At 41.3% G+C, this 27,594-nt stretch overlaps 5 protein-coding genes across 10 annotated transcripts; 2 read left to right on the top strand and 3 right to left on the bottom strand.

Moving 5' to 3' along the window:
* Positions 1-1,176: 1,176 nt before the first annotated feature.
* ringer (ringmaker) lies at positions 1,177-23,602 on the bottom strand. 3 transcript variants are annotated; one of them, XM_064684968.1, is made up of 4 exons: positions 23,493-23,602; positions 8,792-8,981; positions 1,609-1,996; positions 1,177-1,533 (listed from the first exon to the last, which is right to left on the bottom strand). In XM_064684968.1, the coding sequence occupies exons 1-4, from the start codon at positions 23,515-23,517 to the stop codon at positions 1,351-1,353; spliced, it is 786 nt and encodes a 261-aa protein (XP_064541038.1). In that variant the 5' UTR covers positions 23,518-23,602; the 3' UTR covers positions 1,177-1,350. The 3 variants fall into 3 exon arrangements, with proteins under 3 accessions (XP_064541038.1, XP_064541056.1, XP_064541047.1); XM_064684986.1 differs by lacking the exons at positions 8,792-8,981; positions 23,493-23,602 and adding an exon at positions 5,604-5,729; XM_064684977.1 differs by lacking the exons at positions 8,792-8,981; positions 23,493-23,602 and adding an exon at positions 2,094-2,238.
* LOC135432300 (uncharacterized) lies at positions 10,486-13,339 on the top strand. Its single transcript, XM_064687930.1, has 2 exons — positions 10,486-11,210; positions 12,615-13,339. The coding sequence occupies exons 1-2, from the start codon at positions 10,487-10,489 to the stop codon at positions 13,337-13,339; spliced, it is 1,449 nt and encodes a 482-aa protein (XP_064544000.1). The 5' UTR covers position 10,486.
* On the bottom strand, positions 15,024-16,000 carry Cpr72Ec (Cuticular protein 72Ec). Its single transcript, XM_064687914.1, has one exon. The coding sequence runs from the start codon at positions 15,957-15,959 to the stop codon at positions 15,105-15,107; it is 855 nt and encodes a 284-aa protein (XP_064543984.1). The 5' UTR covers positions 15,960-16,000; the 3' UTR covers positions 15,024-15,104.
* LOC135431035 (alcohol dehydrogenase) lies at positions 18,045-19,092 on the top strand. Its single transcript, XM_064685936.1, has 4 exons — positions 18,045-18,139; positions 18,208-18,435; positions 18,494-18,667; positions 18,724-19,092. Exons 1-4 carry the CDS (start codon positions 18,047-18,049, stop codon positions 19,006-19,008), a joined length of 780 nt encoding a protein of 259 aa, XP_064542006.1. The 5' UTR covers positions 18,045-18,046; the 3' UTR covers positions 19,009-19,092.
* roq (roquin) lies at positions 22,897-27,474 on the bottom strand. Of its 4 annotated transcripts, none has more exons than XR_010436596.1 (5): positions 26,867-27,015; positions 26,398-26,560; positions 23,905-26,340; positions 23,493-23,852; positions 22,897-23,440 (listed from the first exon to the last, which is right to left on the bottom strand). XR_010436596.1 is itself a non-coding variant. In XM_064684942.1 (4 exons), exons 2-4 carry the CDS (start codon positions 26,557-26,559, stop codon positions 23,580-23,582), a joined length of 2,871 nt encoding a protein of 956 aa, XP_064541012.1. In that variant the 5' UTR covers position 26,560; positions 27,334-27,474; the 3' UTR covers positions 22,897-23,579. The 4 variants fall into 4 exon arrangements, 2 of the variants coding, with proteins under 2 accessions (XP_064541012.1, XP_064540997.1); XR_010436595.1 differs by having other exon boundaries at positions 22,897-23,433; XM_064684942.1 differs by lacking the exon at positions 26,867-27,015 and adding an exon at positions 27,334-27,474 and having other exon boundaries at positions 22,897-23,852.
* Between the last annotated feature and the right edge of the window lie 120 nt (positions 27,475-27,594).

The following is a 27,594-nucleotide window of genomic DNA, read 5'->3' as shown; positions in this document are numbered from 1 at the left end:
ATTCACATCCTCCTCTTTACTCCATTAACAAACATTTCTGTTTCTTCATTAAAATCTCGCAATTTTATTTGAAATCAATTCTGAAAATTACGCTAGGCAGTATATTTCATAGCCGATTTGGAGTTCTCGTTTCTCCTGTTTGTTAAGTAAAAACTTCTATAATTTATTTATTTAGAAGGATCCGGGCTCGACTATCACGCCATGGTCATAATTGCCGGTGCTAGTATAAAAGTTAGATTCATAGTTTGTAACTATATCCTATACAAAATCAAACAACAATTTTAACATGCCAAATCGAAAGTTCCCCCTTATCAGAATTCCTCAGAATTTTTTCAAAACTAAATCAATTTTCATACGGATTACCAACTTGGCTACGGTTAAGCCTCTCGAGTAGTTCTACATCTTAATTTGTAAAATAACGTTTTTTAATTTTGTAAGGAAATTAAAAGTTCCACAAATGTAATTATTATGAATCTTCTGTAGAAATCTTCCTTACGAAATATCAAACTCTCATAACTTGGGCAAAACTAAATCAATTTTAACTATTGATAGCATTTTGGTCTCAGCTTGAACCTTACTTCGATTCTATATCTGAATTTCACAATAAAAATAAAACTATTGGCCAACATTCACATAAGAAATGTTGACTATAGAGCTCAGAAATTACGAACTGACAAGTTCCATAACTTGGTATAAATGAAATAATTTTAAAAGCAATGTATCTACGTATCTCAGAATTATAAAATTAAAAAAAATATATATTATATATATTTTAATGTTCTAAACGATTTCAAAAGAACAAAATTTCGACGCTTACAATTTAATTTTAAATCGCTTGCAGTAATATAACGCTTTTAAGAACTTGTATATGTTTCACTTTATTTGAAGTTAAAATAAAAATACGTATTTTGGGGCACACATAAATTTTGTGTGTCAGCTTATCTTTGGTATATCTTTGCCATAAGTATTATTTATTATTCATCTTTTGTAAAGTGTATTATTAAAAGTTTGTGCTATGCTCGCAAAAAGTTCTATTTTATAAATGTATATATTTTATTTTGTTGCGATATATATATAAATTGGATTTGATTTTGATGTGTAAACGTTTTTGAACTTTTGGGCCGTTTCGTATGAAAGAATTTAAAAAAAAGACGAATATAAAATGAAACAAATAGGTTTAAAATAATATAAATTTATTTTTAAGCACTTAATCACAACTTATATGTAATAAGGAAGGGAAAATGAAGGAAATACAAAATTAACTGGTGCTACCATTAGAAACGGGTAATAAATTAGCCAAAGATCAGGAAAATTGTGTGTGTTTGTGTGAATGTGGTTAGGCTAAGGATATTAACGGGCGCCATCGTAGGTGTCCTTGTGCTGATAGCCGCTGACATAGCCGGAATCATCGACCAGATTTCGGCGTCCGGCAATGCCCTTGCCCTTGCCGGTGGCATCGAAGCGCTCCTTATGCGAGCCCGTATACTTGCTCGGATCCGTCAGCCTGTCCACAGCGGCGGCGGCTTTGCCCGCCTTTGAAAAAAGATCGCATGTGAAAATCCGATTTGGAGTTGGAGTTGGATTTGGAGTGGCAAAAAGCTAACTCACCGAAACGGAAAGCACGCCGGGTGCACCGCAGCCGGCCATTTTTTGCTTGATCTGCGCCAGTTCCACCTTTTTCGTTTTGGCCAAATCCTCGAGGAACTTGTTGTAGTCGGCCAGCGTGATTTTCATGGCCTTGAATTTCTTAAAGTGGATGCCCGTGTCGGTGGTGGTGATCTGCTTGTCAAAGACCTTCGCCTGCTTCATCCATTTGTCGCTCTGCGATAGCGTTATCAGCTTGCCATCGGACTTGGTATCGCCGAACTTGGAGAACGCCTTGAACTGATCCGAAAAGCTGACCTTCGGTGCGGTCTCCTCCAGCGCCAGCTGCGCCAGCTCTGCGGCGGGTGCCTCGCTGCTGCCATTTGCTCCGGCCTCAGACATATTGTTGGCTCTACAAAGTTCGGTGGGTTTTAGATGGGATTTAAGATCAGGTCCATATATCTATCCAGCTGCTGCCTGGCTCCAGTTTTTGTATGCCTTTGTCTCACCTGTGAGCCACGACGCTCGGCAACATTGCGTCGACTCTGGCTTCTATATCTGACTATCGGCTATGGCTTTACTCAATTCCAATCTGCCTGCATGTATATATCTCTATATGAAGATAGCTTATCAGACTACACTGTACACTGTATATACACATTCTTTATTCCGATGATATCATTGTGGCGAGCGGACAATAGCTCCAAATGGAAGCTTTCACAGCGGCTGGCCGCTAATTAACTGCGGAAGGTTATTCGGATCTAGCTTTCAAGTGACGCGATAAAGCTGCTCTCCAAGCTCAATATTATTTGCTCATTAGCGTCTTCCATTCGAATTCTAATCGCATGATTAACAAACAGTTGTATCCCTACAGTGGAGCAACTATTTAACAACTACAACAAAATTCCACTTTTTTTCTAACTTTATACTCGATCTACACTTAAGTTTTTAAAGAAAACTTTGGGTTGAGATTTGATGCTAATTTTTTACATTTTAGAACTTCTGTTTTCTATAAAAAAAATCATCTATATATATAAAAAAAGTTTGTACTGACTGGCTAATGATCCACATATAGCCCAAATTGTAAGAGCTACAAGGAAGAGATTTTTACCGAAGCTTACTTTTGAGTCGCAAATAAGCACTAAGACCTGATTTTAAAAAATTCCAGCTCCACAACCATAAAAAAAAACACAGCCGTATAATTATGTTATGACGTCATAAGCATGTTCTCCTTAAGAGTTCGAGCGTCGGACTGACAAGCGAAAGATCGCCGGTTCAAAGCCAGCATTCATTAACTTGCTTTTTCTTAACAAGAAAAAGGGACGAAAATGGAGAGTGGGGCGAATTGCTTTAAAAAGCCTTATAAATTCCAATTTGAAAGTCTAAATTTGTGCTGTTTTTCTCTCAGTGTAGGCACAGAAATTAAAATATATTTTCGCTTGCCAATCATGACTTAACCGAAGCATAAAGAGCATCTATACAGAGTGGGGTGAATTTATTTAAAAAGCCCTCTAAATTTAGCCTTGGAAGTCTAAATTTGTGCTGTTTTTCTCTCAGTGTAGAGCCCGCACATAACGGCACAGGCCTTACGCTAGGTTTTCGCTTGCCAATCATTAATTAACCCAAAGCACATAGCGTTTATTTCGCCCTCTAGCCCTATTATGGGGCTAAGAGCGCATAAATCTCGTAGATATTTCAGTGTTTAAGATTGCGTATGGCATAAATTGTCGTCATGTTTAACATGCATGTTAAGATTTGTAGCTGGGCCCGCACAAATCGAACATAAACAGTAAATAAAACGTGAGCTTTCAATGCGCCGATCATTAATTATGCGCCAGTTAAGGCTGGAATCTATATGGCATATGTATATATATATATACAGAGGCAGACAGACAATTGTGGAGCTGCATAAGGCACGATAAGGTCCCGGAAGGCAACCAGTTATTGGACAACAAACATATCCAGGTAATTGAATGCGACGAGCTGGCGATAAGATTGCCTGGGTCAAGGTTGCGCTCAGATCCCACAGAATGCAGCGACCCGTGGAGCGTAACAAATGTGATCATATCGACAACTATTTGCCGCAAGTGTGTACATCTAATATATACTATATATATATATATATATGGGTACAGGGGTTAAAGGGGTCGACTTAATCGTATCGCTTATGTCATCGTCATTACGCGTAGCAATTACGTCGCTTGGGGTTTGGTTTTGGGTGAGGCAAACAAAGCAAATATAGAGATGCATTTGTGAAATCATAGAAGTGAACGATAGCTAGCTACAGTGGAGCCTCGAGTAATGTACAACTCCCTAGAGAGAGCAACGGACTTAATCTTAATTCGAAGAAATATTTATATACCCTATGTATATTGAAAATGGGTAAGAAGGGATACATATTTTCCCTTCTCCCGTTCCTCAAGGGAGTTTTCACTGTACCATCTAGGCTGCCTTCTTGTAGGTAAATGTCCTCTATATGTTTTCCAGCTCCGCAAATGTCAAGTGTTAAAACTAATTATAAGACAGCGTATAAGACTGCGTGTGCGGCACGCCCATCGATATATATTGGCTTTGCAGCCCTTTTGTATTCCGGTAATTGGAAACCATAAATACATAAAAAACAAACCAGAAAAAACATGACAAAAGGCGCAAGAGCCGCAAGCAAAAGTTCAGACAGTCTGGCGGTTGGGCAAGAAACGTGGCTAGTTGCCGGAGCCGTGCAAAAGATACCTCATAATCCGCTTTGCCGCTGCCGAGATCATTAATACACACACACACACACACACACACACACACACATATACACATGTATACATATACACTTTAAATATATATGACCACATGGATGACTATATAAATTGTTTTGTTCATCTCTCGACATCCGCATCTCGTTTCGTGACAGAGCGCGTGGCCAAGCCAAAATTGTATTTAGATTTTTCCAAATTTTAAGAAGTAACAAGTGAGCGGACGCTAGAAAAGGGTGTCCGACTAAAAGATACTGCGTAGTCAACAGAGGCAGTGCCTCTTCTTCCCCTGGTCCCCTAAGCTATACATTTGAATTCTTAAATAACTTTTGAGTTCGTTGTCTAATGTCTATAAAATTTTGTGGGATTACAGATGAATTGATATTTTTATGTATATACCAAAGCTTTTGGAAAAGTGGGGAAAAAAGTATTCCAAGGTGAATATTCTATACCCTTATTTTTACCAGTTTGTAGCGAGTACAAACAGATTATATGCATTATGCATCATATAGGGAAAGATGGAAATGTAAATGAAATATTTAGGTCACAATATGCGCGACTGCCTCAATATATATATAATACGATAAGTATATAAAATATTAGGCGCTGCATAAATTAAATGTGTGAAGCAATTTAAACAGGAAGCGCAATACACAGCAGGGCTGGCGGAGGGGGGGGGGGGGGGCTTGCTGGGAAGGGTGTCGCACAAGCACGCAATACAATACCAAATACAAAAAGTTGAGCAGGGGGAACAGGCACAACAAAGCCCCAAGGTCTGCTCAAGCACATATGCATCACATTTTTACAAGTATACACACGATGATATGGCAGGCAGCAGCAGCAGCAGCAGCGGCAGCTTCTAAATGACATCACGCTGCCTGCCCAGACCCTGCAGGAGCAGGAGCACAGGAACGCGCAAGCGCCGCATACATACAAACGGAAGTTAACGGTGGAATGGGGAGGGGTAGTGGGAAATGCGCCTAAAACGATGCTACGCATATAACGCATTGTTATATATTGAAAAAAAAGTGAAAAAAAGAAAAACTGGAGCTGCAGCGATTTTCTATTTTGGAGCAGACAAAATGGGTCATGCAGCACTTGAAATTTCCACAAAGGCCCGTTGAAATGTTGTTGTCGGTGGCAGAGATTAAACGCGATGCTGTTGTTGTATGTGTGTGTGTGTGTGTGTGTGTGAGTGTGTGTGGCACTTTGAAGGAGAGTAATTTTATTATAATTCCCAGCCAGGCAGCAGAGCTTAAACACTTTAAAACTTACATTATTTTAGACGCAAAAAATGTACAAAAATTAATATATTTTCTTGAATATGTTTTGAGTTTTTTTGAAAATGTTTACGATTTTTTCGAAATGTTTGCGGTGCTGCGCGCGTTTGCTGTCGCTGTTGAGACTCAACTGTTTTTGGTTAAATGCGCAGCCAGCGCCGAACGGGGGCCAAAGCACAAGCGGCGTATGAGTGATATTTTTCTTTAGTGTGTGTGTATTGAGTGAGCTTTCAGCGAGCGCAATTTCCAAGCAAACTCTTTGCAGCAAAACAACAAAATTAAACAAAACAAAACTGTTGAATTTTACAGGCGAAAATGTACCTCATAAATCATGGCATACAACACGCTCCGCTCCAGCTCCGAGCCAGGCCAAGCTAACTAAGTTCTGGCCCGCAGGGAATACATATGTATATATAAAATATATTTTAATGCGATGACTTCATTTGACTTAAGACAAAATTTATAAATGCCAAAACAAAAAGACACACACGCAGCAAAACTAACAACAAAAAGTTGAGCGTAAAGAGGCGAAGAGAAACAAAAAACCATTTATCAAAAAAAGTGACGCCCGTTGATAAGGCAACTAAAATTCCACTCGAATTTCCGTTTGTTTTGAGTGCGAAATGCCAAAAGCTCTCGGCTCGAGTGAGCTTTGGCAGCAGACGAGGGGCGTTAAGAGGGGCGGCAGAGGGGGGACAGCCGTCAATTTGAATGCTCGTCAACGAAATAGAAAACGATGCGTGAAATTTGACAACAAACAAAACACAACAAGTGCGAGACGCACTTAGATCGAAGGGGTGGGGTGGGAGGGGGGAAGGGCGTTATTATGCTGAAAGAGGCGGGGCTCAACCTGTGCTAACTAACCGAATGAGCTCATAGTTGGGGGGGGAGGGAGGGCAGCTACTCACTCGATGACAGTGGCAAAGGTCTCGTATGTTTTTCATATGCAAATGACTTTTTGTGTGAGTTCCAACGATTACTAGACCAAAAATAGTTTTGGTTTTCGGACGGAAAAAATGAGTTTTTTGAACCTGGAATATATGGGAAATTAAGCAGCAGGAAAAGTTAATCAAACACCTTAAGCGTGTTTACCTATGCCGCTGTCTAAGCAACAAAATTTGTTTAGTTTAATACACAGTCTAACCTCCGAATGGGACCGTGATTTATATGCGGCCTGTCACTCACATAATTGGCTACTATTGTGGCCAAAGGCCTGCGATGGCGTCATACAGGGCAGAAACGACAACAAAATCAGGCGAAAGAACGTTAAAAAACAAGAGGAAATTGTTAGCTGCGAATTGCCGAAGTTTAGTTACCCTGACACTCCAAATACATACATATATACTTAGCCATATAATGAAGTTCTTATAAATAACCCCATTCTAGATCGATTGTTCCCATAGAACTAAGGATATATCAGTCCGATAGTAAAGAGATTTCGGTTGCAGCTTAAAAGCATAATAATGTGCCTAATTCCTGAGTTTGGTTAAGATATCTTGAAAAACAAAAAAGTTTTTCAAATAAAAACTAAATTTTGGTCGTTAATTTCGATGGCAGCTTAACTATATAGTGCTAAGATTATGTTTATTTGCAGGGAGTACAATAAACTAGTAAATTTCCAGTTTAGTTACCTTGAAAAACAAAAAAGTTTTTCAAACAAAAACTAAATTTGGGGCAATCATTGCTATGGTAGCTATATGATATAGTGAACCGATTCAACTACGATTTTTCGTAATTTCTGAGGAGCATAATAAAGCTAATAATTGTCAACTTTTGATTAAGATAGATATCTTTTCAAAAGAATTTTCATATAAAGACTAAATTTTCAAACAACAACTTCTATGTTAGATACATGATATAATTTTTCGATCCGGTTCCAAATTAAGTTTATGCATTTTAAGAGTGAGAGAGTAGTTTGCATGGAAACAAACAGACGAAAATGTTTATTTATCTGCTCAGCTGTTAATATTTTTCAAGAATACAGATATATACCATATATATTCTTTATATGATGTCAGAGGTGTCTGCTTCGCATTTGATTAGGTTATCTTGGGCATAAAATGTTGATATGGGCTGCCAAAGATTGAATACATTTTCAGGTAACTAATTATATTACTGCACACTTATCTTGACACAAAATATCATAAAACAGTATTAGAAAAAAACACGATTTTAGCACAAATACCAAAGCGACAAGTGTTTTGTTAAATGGTAGCTTAATATTATAGTAGACCTTATCGAACTGTAGGACTCATTCTTCTATAAGAAATTTGCCTAAAAGAAAATTTGTTCTTAAATAACAATTCAATTATCGAAGAATTGTCTCCACATTTGACTTCTAATTCGACTTTATAGTAAAAAGAATTTAATAATATAAAAAAATAATAAAAACTATGCAAATGTACCCAGTTTTCTCAGTATACATAAATAAAGTTGAGAAATATGCACAACATACTTTCTGTTAAATTTATAATACCCTCCAATAAGAGTATAGCAAAACAAAGCACAGCGCAAGCAAAGTTGACTTAATCAAAGCAAAACCGGCTACGCGAAGGTGTGTCCCGGCTGATAAGTAATTAGCCCTGAATTTCTAGACCTAATGATGCACAAATCAGCGCGGCGACGGCCCACGACAAAATCAAATGGATGCCAGAGCGGAGCTCCAGTTGCGGCCAGGAATTTGCAAAGCAAACAACCGAAGCCAAAGCTGTTCCAGTTGGAGACAGGAATTTAAAGTGAATTGGACAACTGGCCACAAAAGACGTCCAGGCCAGGCCGGGGCACTGAGGCACTTGGACTAACAAGATCATTAAGGTGGCCATTCTGGCAAATTATGGGGCCGCAGCTCTGGACTTTGATTGAGAGCAAGTGTGAAGCTGGGCTGGAGAGAGAGAGAGAGACGACGATATTAAAATGCACTTATCAATCCAGCTGTGAGCTGTAAATAGCCGCAGAGTCAAGGGCAACTCCCGAGTATGACTCTATTTGGCCAATGCTATCAATCCTAATCAGACGCTCGACTTGCGCTGCGCTGCGCTGCGCTGCGCTGCGATGCGTGGCCGGATAATGTGGCTAAAAATAAAACCAAATTCCAATTTGGGATTGCGGCGATTAAGGCCTTGGCCAGGCCAGGCCTGAAGCGCGGCCCGAGCTGGACAAATGTGGCCCTTGGCCTTCACTCACCTTGAAATGCCGTTGCGGCCCTCTGTTTGGAAAAGGCAACGCGAGCCGCATCTTAAATCAGTTACAGCAGTCGCAGTTGCAGTTGCAGTTGCAGTTGCAGTTAAAGACGGACACAAAATGCCACTTGAATGCGGCAACAGCAATAACAATAACAGTGACAGCAAGTAAGCTTGCCTGACTAGCAGATACCCTGTTTGAAAAGTAAAAGTAAAAGTAAAAAGTAAAAGAAATGTCAATGTCGACAAAAATAGTAAAAATAAATAAAATACAAATAATTTCAATAAAGAAAGAAAAATAAATAAAATAAAAATAATAAAATATAAAATGAAATAAATAAATAAAAACAGATGTTATAAGATCTTTGCAGACTTTAAATATAGACTATTTACTAGCTATGGTTGTGAAGATTTTCAAAACTTTCTACCCTGAATGCTTAAGAAATTTCAACAGCTTGTGATACACAAAAGCCTCCCGTATTATCCTGCCGTACCAACAACTACCCTGCACAAAAACCATGAATATACTTTAGTTTAGAGAATATCAAAAACCAAAAATTTGTTTATAATACAAATAAGGATTAATTATTTTTTATCCAAAATAAAAAGGCTATACCAGAGTGCAGTGAGATGTAATAGCTGTGTTTACAGTCGGAACTTTTAAAATAGTTAAGAGATGGATTATTATGTATCCGATAAAAAGATCTGACTTATATATATACATATATATACTCCGCAGTGACCTTACCTTGTTTCCATACTTTTCAGTGTTATTTATTTTTATTTTATCACGAAATTTCGACATTCCGACGCTCTACAGTATATATAAAGTATAGATATTCTTGATCAGGAAAAGGCCTCTATCAGCTTGCAACTTATCTTGCTGAAACTTGGCATACTTGCAGGTCTTACATATGTCAAGGTTCGACAGATGGGCTTACTTATCTTATCAAATAGCTTCCATAGGAACGACTAACAACTTTTAAGTTGTTAAAGAAATCATAGTCAGATATAGCTATAAATCCTTACAGTTGGGCACGACTTCGATATGTCATATTCTATAGCTTGTATTAAATTTTGAACTTTTCATGAAATTAGTTCTTTTCTGGCTGACATATATAAAGATTAGAAATTTCATATAAATTAATAAATATATTTTATATTCAATAAATAAACCCTTCTTTTGTCGCTTACATACCTTACCCCCAGCTTGGCATGCCCGCTTTCACTCACCTGGTTTGGCCACAGGGTATAACAATTGAATATGGTTTACATTTGTCTTGTCCTGCACAGATGCGTTCCTCCAGTTCGTGGTCGTGGCCTTGATCTCGCTTCCTCCACAGCCTCAACTCTGCTGCGATAAGAAACTGTTTTGGCCTAGGTCTAAAGTGTTGTGCCTCTTTAGATGCTATCCACATGTGCAGTCATTAAGCCCTGGCCACAATTAAGCCACAGTTGGTTGCAGTTGCCGTTAACGATCACAGCCAGATGCAAGTGGACAGACGTCAGTTGTTCCTCAGCTCGTTACGAGCAGGGGGGTGGGGGAGGGGGAGGCCACATGCGGACGAGAACCAGAACCTGCAGAACGTGCAACATTTTTGGTATAAAAGGACGCGGCACTAGCTAGCCAAATGCAGTAACAACACACACCCAGCTCCAGCTCCAGCTCCGACTCCAACTACAAACTACAAAAGTCAACATGCAATTTCTATTGGTCACGCTGATCGCCTGCAGCTTGGCGCTGGCTCAGGGCATGGCGCTGTATGCCAACTATCCGTATGTGTATACGGCGCAGGGCTCCGCTCTGGTTACGCCCACACAGCAGCAGTATATGACGCAGGATGTGCTTGGGCAGTATGCCTACGGCTATGCCGAGCCGCATTCCAGCAAGCAGGAGGTGCGCAGCCTCGATGGGATCACGCGCGGCAGCTACAGCTATCGCGATGCCGCGGGCAAGCTGCAAACTGTTGACTATACGGCCGATGCGAAGGGTTTCCATGTGGCAGCCACCAATTTGCCGCAGCGGCACTTTCGTGCGCCAAGCTCGCCAGCTGGCGACGCCCGCAGCGCCGGCTCAGACATTTCCACTGCTGCAGCTGCCGCTGCTGCCGACAATTCAGCTGACGCCGTCGAAGTTGCCGCCGCCGGTCAGAGCCATTTGGCGGCTCATGAGGCGGCTCGACTGCGTCTGGCGCAGGCTCAGCAGTCCAACAGCCAACCAACAGATCTGGACCTGCCTGTTCCCGTTGCCGACACAGCCGAGGTGGCCGCTGCCAAGTCCATTCACCTGAAGCGTGTCGCCTCCGAGAAGCTGCGCAACGAGCTCCTTAGCGCTCGCTCGGCTCCAGTTGCCCGCAGCTCCCATGTCATTCTGCCCGTGCAGTCGGTCTATGGCTACACCATTCCACGCTACTACTACTATTAAAACGGAACTTTGTAATCTAGCCGAGAGCTAATAAAGAGATTTGAGACTAAACAGCTTGTAGTTTGACCAATTTCTTTTAAAGATCTGGATGCTGTGGGAGGAAACTTTTCCTTCTTCCTAAGCCTTTGGCCGGGTTAAGGTTTACATATTTCTTTTCCACCCATTTTCCGCTCGTGAGAAGTTTAATATTATTATATTTTACGCCTATCGATTGAGACACTTAAAAGTGCAACAACTTTATACTACACAAAATAAAACAAGCAAAAAGCCCGAACATTTAAATTTCACTCAAACAAACATTGACCTCCATATTCACCCAAGCGGGTGGATTTGGCGGAAAGTGTGAAACACTTCTCAAAGGAATTTTCACAAATATCTTTGAAAATGAGTTCAATTTTCACAAATATCTTTGAAAGTGAGTTCCAAGCGAATCGAATGGTAAACAAAAAAGTTTTAAGCAACTGTTTTTCACGATTTTTTCACGCTTGCGGGTGGAATTTCAGCGCACATTTTCACCACAGTACAAATATCAGCTTCCTAGCTCCGTACGAGGCAGTGCGTTGATTAGCTCAGGACGAGCTGTGATAGGCATCCAAATGGGATCTCTTGATATCCACGAAAACAAGGAACAAGCCAGGATTCCTCTCGACTGCTTCCAACAAAGATCCAGTTAGGTAATGATTGTGTGTTTAGTTCGAGATCTTATGATCAGATGTCCCATCTAGTTCCTTTATTTTGCTGTTTATAATATCGGTAGTTAATTTGAGAAGACGTGCTCTTCGGCTACCTTTTGGTTTTCCACTCTGTCAGCAGCTGTTAATTCGTCAATATCCGCGTCCATTGAGTAAGAAACCCGCTGTGCGTGTTTACTTCGGAGGCCTTTTAGCAGCTCATCCAAACAGCATTGCGAATTTTGATTTCAATTAAATTTAATAGCGGCATAAACAACATATCAAAAGGTAGCCACAGATGGTTCCTTGACCTTAGGACACACAGAGAGACAGAGAGAGAGAGAGACAAGAGCTGGCCTGATTAAGTTCTTGGGTTTGCGCTGGGGCAGCGCGTCCCCTGTCCACTGACAGATGAAAACAAATTGCGGCTTTTGTGTACAAATTTATGCTCAACTTGTTGAAATCGACAAAATATTTATGTACAAACAGAGCCAAGAGGAAGAGCGCCAGCTTGCAACAACAAACAGACAACAACAAACAGGGAATATGAAAGTAAACTGGACGACCTTCCCGAAGAACGCACGATATTGCAAATTTTTGGCAACTGCGTCGCGCTCTGAGCCAAGGAGGCGCCTCGCCTCGCCTCGCCTCGCCGGTTGCCTATAAAAAGCAGAATCGCGCCATCGTCACGCACAGAGTTCTCTGGAGCGAGTACTAGTCCACGACACTAGCAGCGCCACACAAGAAACCCACCAAAAAAATACACATAAAAAAAGAAGAAAAGATGCACTCGATCAGCTTCTGTCTTAATCTTTGCCTGCTTCTGGGAGCCACACTGGCGCGCTCGGCAGCCCTGCTGGATTATGGCGCTCCGCCGGCGGCGGGCACCTTCAGCCAATACCACAGCCAGGATGAGCATGGACAGTATGCCTACGGATATACGGCGCCGCTCTACTCCAAGCACGAGACACGCACAGCGGATGGCGTCACACACGGCTCCTACTCCTATGTGGATGCCAGGGGCGAGCAGCAGACGGTCAACTATCAGGCGGATGCCAATGGCTTTCGCGTCACGGCCAGCAGCCTGCAGCAGCAGCAGCAGCAGCTGCGACCCAACGAGGAGACAGCCGAGGTGGCTGCGCTGCGTGCCCAGCATCTGGCTGCCCATGCGGAGGCCAAGCTGCGTCTGGCTGGCGGCGACGGTTTGAGCGGCACTGTACAGGATACGCCCGAGGTGGCCGCCGCCAAAGTTGCCTTCTTCAAGCGCTTCGAGGCGGAGAAGTTGCGCAATCAGCTGAACAAGGTCGCGACCACGACCAAATCTGCAGCTGGGCACAGTCACAACATTCTGTCGCAGCCACTTTATGTCTACCAGCCCGCGAGTGGCTACATTTACAAGTACAACTCCCTGCTGAAGGCTGGCTCGCCCGCGCGTGACTATCTGCCAGTGGCTTGAGCTCCAATGTCGCAAACGTTTGATTCTCTTGTTTTGGTTTCTGTTAAACAATAAAAATTAAATTTTGGAAAAAAAACTAGTCTCTTATTATTTAGCAAATTTGCTCAAAAAACAGAACTTCGATATCGATATTTATCGATTACTTGGACACGGGGCAAGTTATCGGTTATCGGAAACAAACGTTACTGCGCGGGCACTAGGAGAACCTACGTTCAAAATTTCAAGTCTCTAGCTCTTATAGGCTCTGAGATCCTTGAGTTCATACATACGGACAGACAGACGGATGGACGGACAGAAAGACGGACATGGCTAGATAGACTCGGCTGTTGATGCTGATCAAGAATATGTATATACTTTATGGGGTCGGAGATGCTTCCATCTGCCTGTTAAATACATTTCCTCAAATACATTATACCCTTTTTACCCATTCTCAATGAGTTCAGGGTATAAAAATAAGTAATATCTATTGTTTCTTGGTTGGGAAAGGGAACAAAGCAAGTCGAAGCAAGAGAAGACTCTCAAAATATTCTCTCTCGATTGACTTGGCACAACTTTCTACCTGAAGAGCATTACTTTCAACTGTCAACCGATCCACCCAAATTTCTTGATGGGTTCACAGACTTGATAAAACGTAAAAGCTCTAAAATTTTAATATACCCTGTTCGCAAAATGAAAAGGAGTATATTTGTTTTGATATTAGCTCATGTTTACTTGGATGCATTGTAAAAATCAATGTCTCCCACAGTTTTAGAGCTGTAGTCAGCCAATTTGGCAGGATTTAAAAGGATTTACACACTTAGAATATTAAGTTAATAACCGTCCTCCGGGACAAAGTCCCTAACCACCTAATGAATTTATGAAGCCTCCTTTCCATTTGTTAAAATCGGTTGTGTTTTGACCAAAATATGGGAGTTGGAAATTTCGACCTATGTCTATATAAGATATTTGAGGTGAGTTTCGACCAAAAATAATGTTGCCAGATTTGGATACAAAATTAATCTAGATGCAAAACCATGAGCAAAAAGCTAAACATTATGAAAATCGGTTGAGTTTTGAGCGAGTTATGACCTATGTCTATATAGGATTTAAGAGGGTAAAATTGTACATGAATCCGGACCAAAAAAATACTCCCATATTTTATTCTAGAGCCATGAAATAAGAGATACATTATTCAAACCATAAACAAAAAGCCAAACTTTATGAAAATCGGTTAAGTTTTGACCATGTTATGAGGGTGGGAAATTTCGACCTATGTCTATATAGGATATTTGAGGGTACTATTTTTATATGAATTTCGACCAAAAATAATGTTGCCAGATTTAGATGCCACATTTATTAAGAGGCTAAACCATTAACAAAAAGCCAAACTTTATGAAAATCGGATGAGATTTGACCAAGTTATGGGGGTGGGAAATTGCGACCTATGACTATATAAGATATTTGAGGGAACCATTTCATCACATGAATTTTGACCAAAAATAATGTTCTTAGTTTTGGATGCCAAATTGATTTACAGGCCAAACCATGAACAAAAAGCCAAATTTTATGAAAATCGGTTAAGTTTTGAACGAGTTATGAGAGTGGAAAGTTTTGACCTATGTCAATATAGGATATTTGAGGGTCCACATCCGCACTCTCAAATCCCCCGCCTTGATGCTGCTACAAGTCCAAGGATTTGGCACTATGGTGCACAGAATGCATTTATTCTTAAGAGTACGTTCAACTTAATTCCAACCAGGATTCAACAAATCTTCCATAGACATCTCTAGTTCCGCTTGCTCAAAACGAGGCTGCGACTGAGCGCCACGGGACGCAAGCTTCTCAGCTCGGTGGGCGTGGTCACGCTGTATTTGGCATCGGGCGAGACGTAGGAATAATAGGTGTTACCCAGACGATCCTCGAGATCGCTTAGCTTCAGGTAGCTGCTGGAACTGATGTCTGCCAGGCGGTAGACCGTGCGCAGCCGCAGATCGTTGGAATCACGTGGGCGTGCCTGTTCCTGATCCCGCACCCGTTCCCGTTCCCGCTCCCTTTCCCGCTCCCTTTCCCTGTTCTCCGCCTGATTTGCAGCCTCGCTTGCGGCGTCGGCTTCGCGATCTTCCTCGCCTCGCTGCCGCTCCGCCAGCATGGCTGTCAGCTCTGCGCGCACACGTTCCAGTATGTCCGCATCCTCGTCGCTTAGCGGCTGCTCCTCGTTTTGCTGCGCCCGTTCCGCCACCGCCCGCTCCCTGTCCTGTGCCTCGCGTATGGCGCTGAGATGTGCCTGGCGCGCCTGCTGCACCTCCGCCGTGTCCGTCACCGGCTTCTTGTCGTCGACGGGCTGCTTGGGCAGATTGCTGGCCTCCGCCTTGAAGCCCTGCCGACCGCCCGCCTCGTACTTGACCGTCTGCAGCTTGCCATTGGCGTCCACATACGAGTAGAAGCCGCGCGAGGAGCCATCGCGTGCTGTGTACTCCGCTCGCGCCGCATTCTCATCGCTGTAGCCGTACGAGTAGAAGGCACGCGCCGTATCCTGCTCCTGATAGCCACGCGGGGCGATGCCAAGAATGGGTCTCGACTTAGCGCCCGCTGCGACGCTCCACAACGCGGCTGTGCCTATGAACCAAATGAAGCACTGCATCCTGGCGAGCTAGTCAAGGTAGTTGGCTATGTGGAACTGTTGCTGCTGTGGCCACGTTGTGATTATTTATAGCAGCCATGAATGCCCACCGATGTGTGTAACCCAAGGCGGCAAAATCTGCGCCTGACCTCCAAAATCGCGTCTCCAGCGGATCGGCTTACAAACCACCAGCTGCAGCGGCTTTGGCTTTGGCTGTTTTGTAATAGTGAACTTAATATTGATATTGCCTGCACATGGATACGGATACAGCCGAGCCGATTGCGCAATTGGCCCACGCACTTACGACGCCGCGTGGGGCTTCCCATTCGCATAGTTGAGTTCCGGTGAGCGCCACCCAAGTGAGATCAATCCATTAAATTAACCCAAATAGTGCTTATGTTCTTCACATTTGGAGTGCTCAGCACTTTGTTTACTGCCAGATGCAAAGCGATTAGATTACTGATAAGAAAAAATATATGACGCCTTTATAGCCGTAGAAAATGAAAGCAAGACTTTGGCCTAACAAATGTTACTGAGAATAAAAATTATAATTATTATTCGTATACCCATGAATCGAACACTTTACATAGCCCTAGACCTTCGGCTTAAAGACCTTAACATCTGTACTTTAGCCTGTGATTTGAACCGGCATCTTTTCTTGTTCATTGCCTGAGACCCCGATACAATTTTCCAAGTAGATGTCTCCGAACTAAATTTGTTTGGGGTTCAGCACAAGGGAATGACAGTCCCTTTGCTGAAAGTGACCAGGCAAACAAACATGAAGGATCCGGGTTCAAATCCTAGGCGATGTGGGGCTATTTTAGAGGAAGATAATAGCAGCCAGTGGTAAGAACATAGAGGTTAGGTTGATAGTTTATAACTAGACAACATGCTGCTAATAATAATATTAATAAAATTTGATCACAAATGAAAGAAGTCCATGTCGCTCATCTTTAGAGATACCTCTTCCATTGTTTATCTCAAGAAGTGGGCTAACATATGATTATGTCATATAGATAAAATTGGTCAAAGTTTATTGTTGGAGCACCAAGATTAACATTTTGAAAATCTAGACGGGGGTCCTCAACCCTCGAAGTAGATGCTGTGATATCTTTATATTAACTTTTATTACTCATTTCCTGCAGAGAAGTTAATGCTCCACAGTGGAAGGCACTGAACTCTTGATAATCACACCCACATCTGAACAAGAGTACATAAACAGACTAACGGATACCCTGTAACCTGATTACCTATACATCCTAAATTGAGATGACAAGCGGATCCTTAAAGATATGGCCGAGATCCTCGGGATCTGTTTATCTTTGCTTGCCAGCTTTATATTCTCAATGCAAATATCTTTCATGAATAACAAAATTGAAATTTAATTCAGTTTGAATCGAAAGACTGTTATCCCTTTTTGGTTTGAGGCTACAGCCTATGATCTTAGCTTCTGCACTCTTCTAACTCATTGTTGTGGTTTCTAAGCACCGCTATGCCTATAATTCGCAAAGTCCCAAAGTCATGTCTTCTTCTTCTTGTATGATTTTGCAAAGCACCCTTTCTCCAAATAGGCTATTTTAACTATTGATCAGCGCTGTAACTAAATAGCACAAACCTTCTCACATACAATTTGTATCCAATGTCTAATTAAAATATAATTTCGTATTAACTGTGCAACTATTATTACAATCAAAAATAATAAGTTTCTTTAAACATTATACACCATTAATATAAATAAGGGTATCAGTGCGTCGACGCGCAATGGCTCGTGCCTAGAGAAACAGAACTTTGTGTGTTTTCTTTCTCCCTTATTCATGCTGTCCGACAAAAACTGTTATTTTGCAGACAACCCGACTGTTATTTGCGAACTCTGTTATATATAGAATGTATGAGATTAAAAAAGCACGCCCTCTTCCAGATGTTAAATTAATTTAAATAAATATATATAAATACAGGGTATCAGAAGAGACTTGTGTCGCCGCTGATAATTGCACCAACACGGACTGATAAACAGTGCAAGCGATCAATGACTCGGGGTAGTCGCCTGATCTGCGATCAGTTGAAAACCAAACGTCGGACCGAGAACAAGTTGAATTATTAAAGCGAAAATGGACTTGGCTGGTAAAAATGTGGTTTACCTCGGTGGCTTTGGCGGAATTGGCCAAAAAGTGTGCGCAGAGCTGCTCGAACGCCAGCTGAAGGTTAGGTTCTGCTTCTGGCTGAGACGAGTTTTCAATTTGGGCTGATCGACTTTTGGTTGACTTTATAGGCGTTGGCCGTATTCGATCTGGCGCTGAATGGGCAGCTCTTGGGGGATTGGCAGGCAAAGTATCCAAGTACCGAGATCTTCTACCAAAAAGTGGACATAACCCAAAAACCAGAGCTCGAGGCTGCCTACAAAGCGGCCGCCGCACGTTTGCAACACTTTGATCTGGTCGTCAATGGCATGGGCCTGATGAACGACCACTTCGTGGAGCTGACCATACAAATCAATCTGGTGGGTACGCCAAGTGCCTTTAATTGGTGGTGCAGACGGTCATTACATTTCATTCCAGCTGGGCTTGATCAACAGCTCTTTGTTGGCCTTGGAGCACATGGATCAGACCAAGGGCGGCCGGGGCGGACTCTTGGTAAACATCTCATCCGTGGCTGGGCTGCAGCCTACCCCAGCGATGGCCATCTATTCGGCGGCCAAGCATGGCGTCACCGCATTCACACGTGGACTGGCGGTGCGTATCGAGAAATTCACACTCCAACTGCTTACTAATCCTCAATTTCTTGACAGGATCCCGCTTACTATGCACGCACTGGCGTCGGCTTTATCACCATCTGTCCGGGCTTCACGGACACGCCCCTGCTGGCTGATATGCTGGACAAGACAACATTTTCGTTTGAGACACCGATGAGAAAAATTATACCCAAGGTAAAGCGTCAGCCACCGGAGGTCTGTGCCAGAAATATGGTCAAGGTCATCGAACAGGGCCAAAATGGCAGCGTCTGGAAGCTGGACGTGGGCGAAATGGAGGAACTAGACATGCCCGTCATGTGGAAGCCTGTGCTTCAAGATTAAAAAATATCACCAACAGCAAATCTTTTTGTTAACTGGGCTTAAAGTGCATTTCAGCGGAATAAAATACGGTTAATTTTTTATCAACTTCTAGACTTGTTAATTGCGCTAACCTCTCCTCCACCTGATACCTTTTCAGATCTCTCTCATAATCAACCACAGAAGCCCAGTCAAACCACAATTGATGGTGCGACTATGCTCAAATGACATTAGCTTAAAGCGAAAATTTAAATTGAGCTTATGGGGAGACAAATTAAAAGAAATCGTTGGCATTTGACTTTATTATATATAAAATATATAAATAATATATTATTTATATACTGATAATCTTTCACCCCACATAAAAGTTTTAATACAGATTAATTGCATTAAATAAATAAATAATTAATTTTGCTAAAAACTGATTTCTAAACCAAATCTTCATATGGAATATATATTCCATTTATATACTGATACTTTTTCAGTACATACAAATTTTAAAAAAGATTAAATGCATTAAATAAATAGATAAATAATGTTGCTAAAAACTAAAATCTAAACAAAATCTTCAGTAATAATATATGATCTTTCATAATCAGAAGTTGAAGATGTAGACTTAGCTTAAGACATAATAAAAGCGAAGATTTAAAAGAACTTTAATTAGCTTCAAATTTAATATCTTAAGGTAAAGACTCGAATGATAATTTCCAGAATATTTTGTAAATTTAAGAGCTTTCCATAAATTGGAATGGCTTCTGCAAAAAGGAAGATTAAGATTATATTCAAGCACAAAATCGTTTAATAACCTTTATTGAGAATTCTCACACACACATTAAATGGTTTTTGTTTTTTGTTTTCTTTCAATTTCTAATACATTTATAATGAATTTTGAAGAAAATTCAGCACACATAAAAAGTACATACATAATTGAGTTGATGTTGCCAACAATTTTTGAGGACTCTGGCACGAAAAGTATCTAAAGTATCTGTCAGATACAAGACTGTGCCAGTGATATATATTGTAGATAAAATTTGAAACAATATTTGATTTGATTGAATTAGTTTTACTATTTTTGTTAAGTTCGGTTATTTAGCTCGTATGTATGCATAATTGTGTGTGTATACATTAGTTGTTAGTTAAGATTATTATTATAATAATAAGTACATATCTATGGAAATATAAAGACATTTGTTTGTTCCCATTAAACTGGGAGTAGTTCATATGTTAACTGTTAATTTCACATCATCACAATTTAAGAATCTCCAACAAATAACACAAATTTTTTCTCATCGCTGAATATCATTTTTGTACATACATATTCAAATACGTTCGAGTGGACATTTTCTTGTATTCCTCCTTCACTTGGTTTCCTATCTGTAGAGCTGGGCATCTGGAGAAGCATGAAAATGTTGCTTTTTCTTTTGGTTGTTTTGGTATTGTCCGCGCCTTAACACATTTGATGCGTTAGGATGGAAGAGATATTTGTGTGTTAACGAGAGATATAAACTATTGTAAGTCACTTGGCCAATTGAAAGAAGCGCCTGGTTATGAAGCACTTGTATTTAATCAACAATGTATCTATTACACAGAGACTTCGAGTAAACTATTGCCAGCTATTTGGTATTCGAATGTATTCAGACATTCGTGAGTACTATTCGTTATTTTGTTGAACTTCACTAAACCTAGTCACAAGGAACAGAAGCGTCTATATCAAATAGATAGGCATATCTCTATATACATTTATAATTTGTAAGTATTCTAATATTAATATATTTCTATATAGTATATATATAACTTGAGTTGAGAATGTGTCTCAGAACTTTAGGTCGATTGTCCATAACTAGTTACTGTTTACTTAACCATAGTTAACTTCGGGTGGTATTTCGTTTTTGTTTTTGTTTTTTTCTTTTAGTGGGTGGTGGTATCGTGTAAGTTTCTAAGTTTCAATTTGCTGCGAGTAAATCGACTCTGATATGTTGCACACGTTTAAGATATAACATATATCATTTCAATATAAACTTAATTAAAAACAAAACTGAAATTTAATTGAAAAATTTATTGGCAAAATAAAATAAATAAATTGTTTTTTTGTGGTTTTTTTTTTTTGGGAGGGTTAATTGAAATAACTTAAAAATTAACATTTAGTAATAATACAAAAAATACGTGTATTAAATATAATACATATAATATGTATAGTGTGTGTATATATATATATATATAGAAAATTTAGATGATTTGCGCTTGGAATTCGAAATCCGCATTTGCTTTGATCGAATTCCAAGTACATAAAATAGATTTATAAGATTACAAAAAGCTCAACTCAACAACACAGTTATGAACCCATTGGGTTTAGACTAAAACTGCACCACAATTCTCCCGTTTGCCCACCCACGTGGTGGTGTCTTAAGTACGCAATAGGATTTCACAGACTGGCGCAGCGGTTGCGGGTTTTTAAAGATTAAAGATAAAAGGATCTGGGATCGGGGTGGGATCGTGTTTCGCGGATCGTGGATCGTTTTACAGCACTTAACGAGACTCACAAATTAAGCGGAACTTGAGATGAAGCTCTACCCAAAACGGTTAGCGAACTTTACATATAAATATTACAAATCTCATTCGTTTTCACATATATATATATATCGATCGTTTCAATTTTCAGTAATTCTTTGCTTATTACATAATACATTATTTAATGCGTCGATTACTGAACATATGTAGGAAATACATACATAGGTACATATTATTCATCTTCTTCTTCTTCTGGCATATACATACAATATCATTTTAATAAATAACAAAAATACATATGTATGTATTGCTTGCATTAACTAAAGAGAACAGAACTCTGTGTCTCTTGTATGTTTTCCATTAACAATTGAGATAATTAAATATACATAGGATTCTCTTATAGTTTTCAAATTTGTTTTATAATTTTAATCAACGGTTTAATAACACATTCACATTTTCAATCAGATCGGATCAGTTGAATTTAGTATACGTTCGATCTGCTTTATTTTTGCTCTATTATATGTATATGATAGTAGGATTGATAGGTTTTTGACTTTTGTTTTAAAATATATATAAAAGTCATTTTGAGTTAGCATTAGAATCAAAAAGTCTTCAAGCAAAACGTGGATTCATCTGATATTAATATATAATATTAATATATCAATTAAAATATTAACGCATGTATTACATACGTAGTAGAGCGCGCGCATTAATCATAGTATATATAGATATATATATATACTATATATATCGTTAATATATTTGTTTAGTATATAGTAGGGCTGCAAGTATACAGTTCAACGAGTACAACGTATAGGGACATGATTTTAATTTATTTTCAATAAATTTAATAATATAGTACAATAGTTAACAACATCGCACAATAGCGTTATTAAAATTTCTTTAAGAAATATAAACATTCATCCACACATACATATAAATTATCAAAAGTATGCGGGTCCACCCCCCCTCCCTCCCTCCCCTTCCCCTCCCCCTAGGTGCGGGTTACACTTAAATCCCAACTTTCTAGTACATATACATATCTTATATCTTTTCATATATAACTCTCTTTTAGGTGTATATATAAAAATAGCGGTTCGATTTCAAATACACAGATAATAATTTAAAAAAAATGTAAAAAAAAAAAACGTTACAAAAACAAAACACACAATATTGTTGATAGGAGCAGCTGTCACGCCTATTCATTCCGTATATATATTGCCCATATAAAAATCAGGAGCCGACCTCGAACTACATACATTATCAGCATTATGCAGCTGGGTCTAACAATTACAGATGGTTTTTAGCATTTTGGCATTCAATTCTAGTGCAAACTTTTAACCCATTATAGAGTTCAGGTCGAGTGCTCTTTAAACTTGCTTCAACATCTTTTTCCCTTACCAGATTTTATCATTTAACGGACTTTGTGAACCTTTCCTGCTGTTTTATCTTTTCATTTATCATTTATCTTTTTTTTTTGGGGAGCAACTACCCAACACCTACGGCAATTATGTATGTACATAATTTTCATTAATTTGTTAGCAATTTGAATATCTATAAACTAGATCTATATTATTGTTGTGCTAAAGGATCGTGGCTAGTTTAGACATCAAGTATTCTATACAATATGTACGAGTAGAACAACTTCCTTCTTTCCTTTCTTTAACTGATCAATTTTAAACCCGAAATAAAACGTAACACGGACTAGTTCGGTTGGCCCGAACATGAATTCAATATAGAACAATGAACATATATATGCGACATATAGATCTATATATGTATATATATATATATAGAGCTCGACAACACTTTAAATAGACAATTAAATAATTACATAATAAATTCTAATTTCCCCTACCCAAATTTGTTATTTTCTTCTTCGTCTTCTTCTTCTTTTGCTTATCTGCTTCTTGGACCGATCGATTAATGATCAAACTTTAACTATTTGCTAGGATTAGTTACTTGAAATTCTAGAATTTTAAGCTGTGCGGTGTACAAACCTGTAAAATGTCCACCAGGGTACATTTTGATAAAAATGATTGCATTATGCTTCCACTCGATCGAACGTTGTTATCCTTAGTCTGACCTTAGTCCAGCTTTATGCCGCTATCATCCGGATTCGACCAGACCTCGACAATGTCAACTAGATTCTTTTCCAGCTCGCTCATCATGCCGCTATCGATGCCACCCTCCAAACTGTCCTCGGAGAGCAGCATCGGCTTGCCATCCAGCTGCTTCAGTCTTTCGTTGTGGGACCCTGCTGGCTCGCTGCTGTTGCTCCAATAATTGCTTGAGGGGCTTGTTGCATTCGCATTCAGATCGTTGTTCCAAATGTACACACTATCACGTCCAGCTGAGTTCTGTGAAGGCTCCAATTTAAAACCATTTGGGACTAAAAACGCTACAACTTACCTTATTGGCATTGACATTGAGGTTGTCATTGTGCTCCGGCTTGTAGACTGGCTTCGGCTCAAATCCTGCAAAGTTCAGCTCGCCGGCTGTTGTGCTTTTGTCGCTGAGGAACTCGTTTTTATTGTTTGGATCACTCTCCATGGGCCAGTTGTGCCAGTTACTCGACGAGCGTTTGGGACAAATAGGGCCGTAGCGGCTGTGCATGGAGGAGCCGGTGGGCACATCCGAGGTTGATGCATCGTCATCCAATATGGAGTCGGAACGCACAAAGTTGGCCGAATCTTTGTTGGAGTTATTCCAGAATATTAATGAGATATTGTTGTTGTTGTGGTTGCTGCTGCTGTTGTTGTTGTTGCCGCTGCTGTTGTTGTTGTTGTTGTTGGGCCTAAACAATGGCATGGATTCAGCATGTGCTGCACTCTCCACTTCCAGATCAATATTAACATTATTACTCGGCGGTTTCTTTTCATAAAATGAGGTATCGGCTGTTGCGGGTAAAATTGTGGACATAACTCGACTGGGATACTTGCTGGACGGCGGCACTAGCGTTGCCAATGCTTGTGGCATATATGTATGCTCCCACGGATTGCCGCCAGCAGCTGGATGGCCCAGTTTTGTGGCTGCTGGCAACTCGGCGTTGCCTTTGCTGTTCCCCGTGGCCTCGTTGCCAAAGTAGGGCGAATGATAAACATCCGTTGGAAGCATGCTGCAGAAGCTCTTGTTGTGGTTGTGTATATTGTTGTTGTTGTTGTTGTTGCTGATGTTGTTGTAGTTCGGTGGGTTGCGTTGCGGCGGCTGAGCCGGGGAATTGCCTGGATACTCACGCGTGGCATTGCTGCGTGGCGGAGCCGGCGCCGGGCCATAATTAAAACGTTGCTCATAGCGTCCTGGTGCCGGTGGCGCCAGCAGTCCATTGAGTGCCGCATGCTGCTGCTGCTGCTGCTGCTGGCGACCAATGGGACTGTGATGTGCGCGCAGCAATTGTGGATGGACGCCGCTGGGGGGCAGGTTGTGTGCTGCAGGCGGCAGGCTGCAATTGGACTCGAGGAAACCTCTGGTCGGCTGTGCTGGCGGTTGCATATAGCGCATGGGTGATATGGGGGGCATCATTGGGCCGGTGTGTGCAGGCGCTTCGCTGCCCAGGGGCAGCGGCTTCTTGCCACCTTGTGGTATACTGGGCATTGCCATGGGCATGGATGATTTAATATGCTTGCCACGGTTGCGGGCGCGATAGCGTTCCACCTCCTCCTGCGAGTGGGCAAATGTGCAGCTGGCGCCTCGTGGGCAGACCCGTCGATGATTGAGGTCCCGGCACAGACTTATCTTGTACTTGGTGTTGTTGTTGTTGGCTGAGCCACCGGCTAGACTGTTCTCCTGTGGCTTGCGTATGCCGTGATGCTGCAAGAAATGTACTAGACCCATGACGGCATGCTTTACAGCGTCCAGCGCCTTGGATACATCCTCCCAGCTGGCCGTCTCAGCGCACGGATCAATGCCGGCCAAATACTGCAAATGATTGTGCAGCTGAGCCAGCTTGGCGGGATCGCTGGTGCGCTGCAGCGCAATGACCAGCTCCTGCACGGACTGTGCAAATGCAGACGGTGTCTGCAGCTTGTCAATGATGCTCTGCATGTGGGACTTGTGCGTAATGTCGCCATACAGCAGCGAGGACCACTGCTCGGGCGCAATGCGCAGTCCCGCCTCTGTGGCAATCTGCACAATCTGGGCATCGTGTTCGCGTCTCAGTGCGTCATAAGTGCGAAACTCCTCCTTTAGCTGCATCAGTGAGGAGTCCGCTTCGCGCTTCGACACCTTAAAGCAGCTGGCACGATAAAGCAGCTGCACCACATGACCAATGCTCGTCTTAGACGCTTGAGGAAAGCGAGGCTCCAACCGCTGCACCACAAACATGACCAGTACTTTTCGTGAGAGCGCCGAGCCTTCTTCTAGCGCCAGCAAGACAAGCTTCAGCACCTCCTCTTGCATGGCGGGTCCCAGGAATTGACAGCCGCGGGTCCGTACCGCTGCCCAAAGATTCGAGCTGAGCTGCTGCGGATTCTGATGCTGCAATATCAGTTCGGTGACAGTGCGTTCGCCCAAGGAACGTGCAGCACGCAAGGCACGCACGCGACCCTCCTCCTCCATTAGCTGGCAGTTGACAAGCGTGACCAGTTTGCGCTGCATGGGCCGGGTCAGCAAATTGCTGCTGTTCAGATTTAGAAACGATTTTAAATGCAACGCCAATTCTTCGATGCATTTTCTGCCCAGCTTGTAGCATTTTAGTTGTTCCGGCTGCAACTTAAGCACACTTGGTGCCAGATCTGCCAGCTCCTCTTCGGCGGCGCCACCACCACCTGTACCGCCACTGCCATTGCCCACCAGCTGCAGCAGCGCATAGTTAAGCGGCAAACTGTCGATGTCCGTAACAATAAGCGTCTAAATTAAAATAAAACGAGTTAAATACATTGCTTTTGTGATTCGGGGCCAACTTACCTGATCGTAGGGACATTGCCGATTGTAGAGCGTGGTCAGACAGGGCTTGCATATTGTGTGCCCGCAGCCCAGGCTGATCGGCACACGCTGGCTGGCTTCGAACTCATTGCAGCAGATGGGACAGTTGAGAAAGTCTGTCCATGAGGGCGCCTGAATCGGCATGCTATAAAAAATGTAAGGAAAACATTCGAATCAATACATACAAACATACTATCATCTATTATGTCTTTAGGTATGTATGTATGTACATAGGAAGTACGTTGCGCTTTTAACTTGTTTTACGATTACCGATACCGCACCGATACCATACCGATACCACCAACAACGTCAGCTGTCGTTCAACAGCTCGCACATACACACACGCACGCACGAAATATATATATATAGCTGTATACACTTGCGAGTACGCTGGTATTAATACACTGTGCGAGTGTGTATGTGTGTGCTTGCCACATACCTATGTACGTACATTTCTGCATATGCGAGAACTGGGAACTCCAAGCAGTTCCTTGACCATATGATTATGATTTTGATTTTTAATAAGGCACACACACATATATATGTCGAATTGTAGTTATATAGCACCTTGTATATATAACTGGCAGTGGCACAATGGAGAGAAATTTGAACGTAGTTCAACGTCATCAGCTCGCCGTCTGCTTTCTTTTTACTTCAAACAAAGACACTTTTATTTCCTGCAGCCCCCAACAGCAGTCCTTGCACACTTCCACAACTCGGTGCTGCGACAAGCATTCCGTATATATATATACACATATATAACAGACGGTCCTTGAGCCTACAGGAGAGCGCCCGAGCCCCCGTTCCCAGAAATGACAAAGCAAACTGCAAACTGGAGGCAGTGTTACGTTTCACTTTTCACTTGAGTATGTACCGTTTGCGTATATAGCACCAAATAGTGAGTTGTTGTTAACTCACCTTCAAATTGCACATATTATTGCATTAAATTAAAGGTACGAAGTTTTTTTTAATTTTCATTTGGCGTTTTATAAAAATGGGGAGTAGAACTGGAAAACTATCGATAATTGTAATATTCGATGCATTTCTACTGTCTTGGCTAGAGGTTGCGGTGGCAGCTCTAACTGAAATATCGATAGTATCGTTTAATCGATACTACGTCAGCTGATGATACAATCTTTGTTATCTATTTTAGTGGAAGTTTTTAAAACGAGCTTAAAA

This window comes from Drosophila montana, unplaced genomic scaffold, assembly GCF_035044405.1.
Source record: "Drosophila montana isolate Dmon_TW-CO22-7 unplaced genomic scaffold, ASM3504440v1 contig_1455_1, whole genome shotgun sequence".
Taxonomy (NCBI): domain Eukaryota; kingdom Metazoa; phylum Arthropoda; class Insecta; order Diptera; family Drosophilidae; genus Drosophila; species Drosophila montana.
The sequence above is the reverse complement of the archived record's forward strand: the minus strand, read 5'-3'. Positions and strand labels throughout refer to the sequence as shown.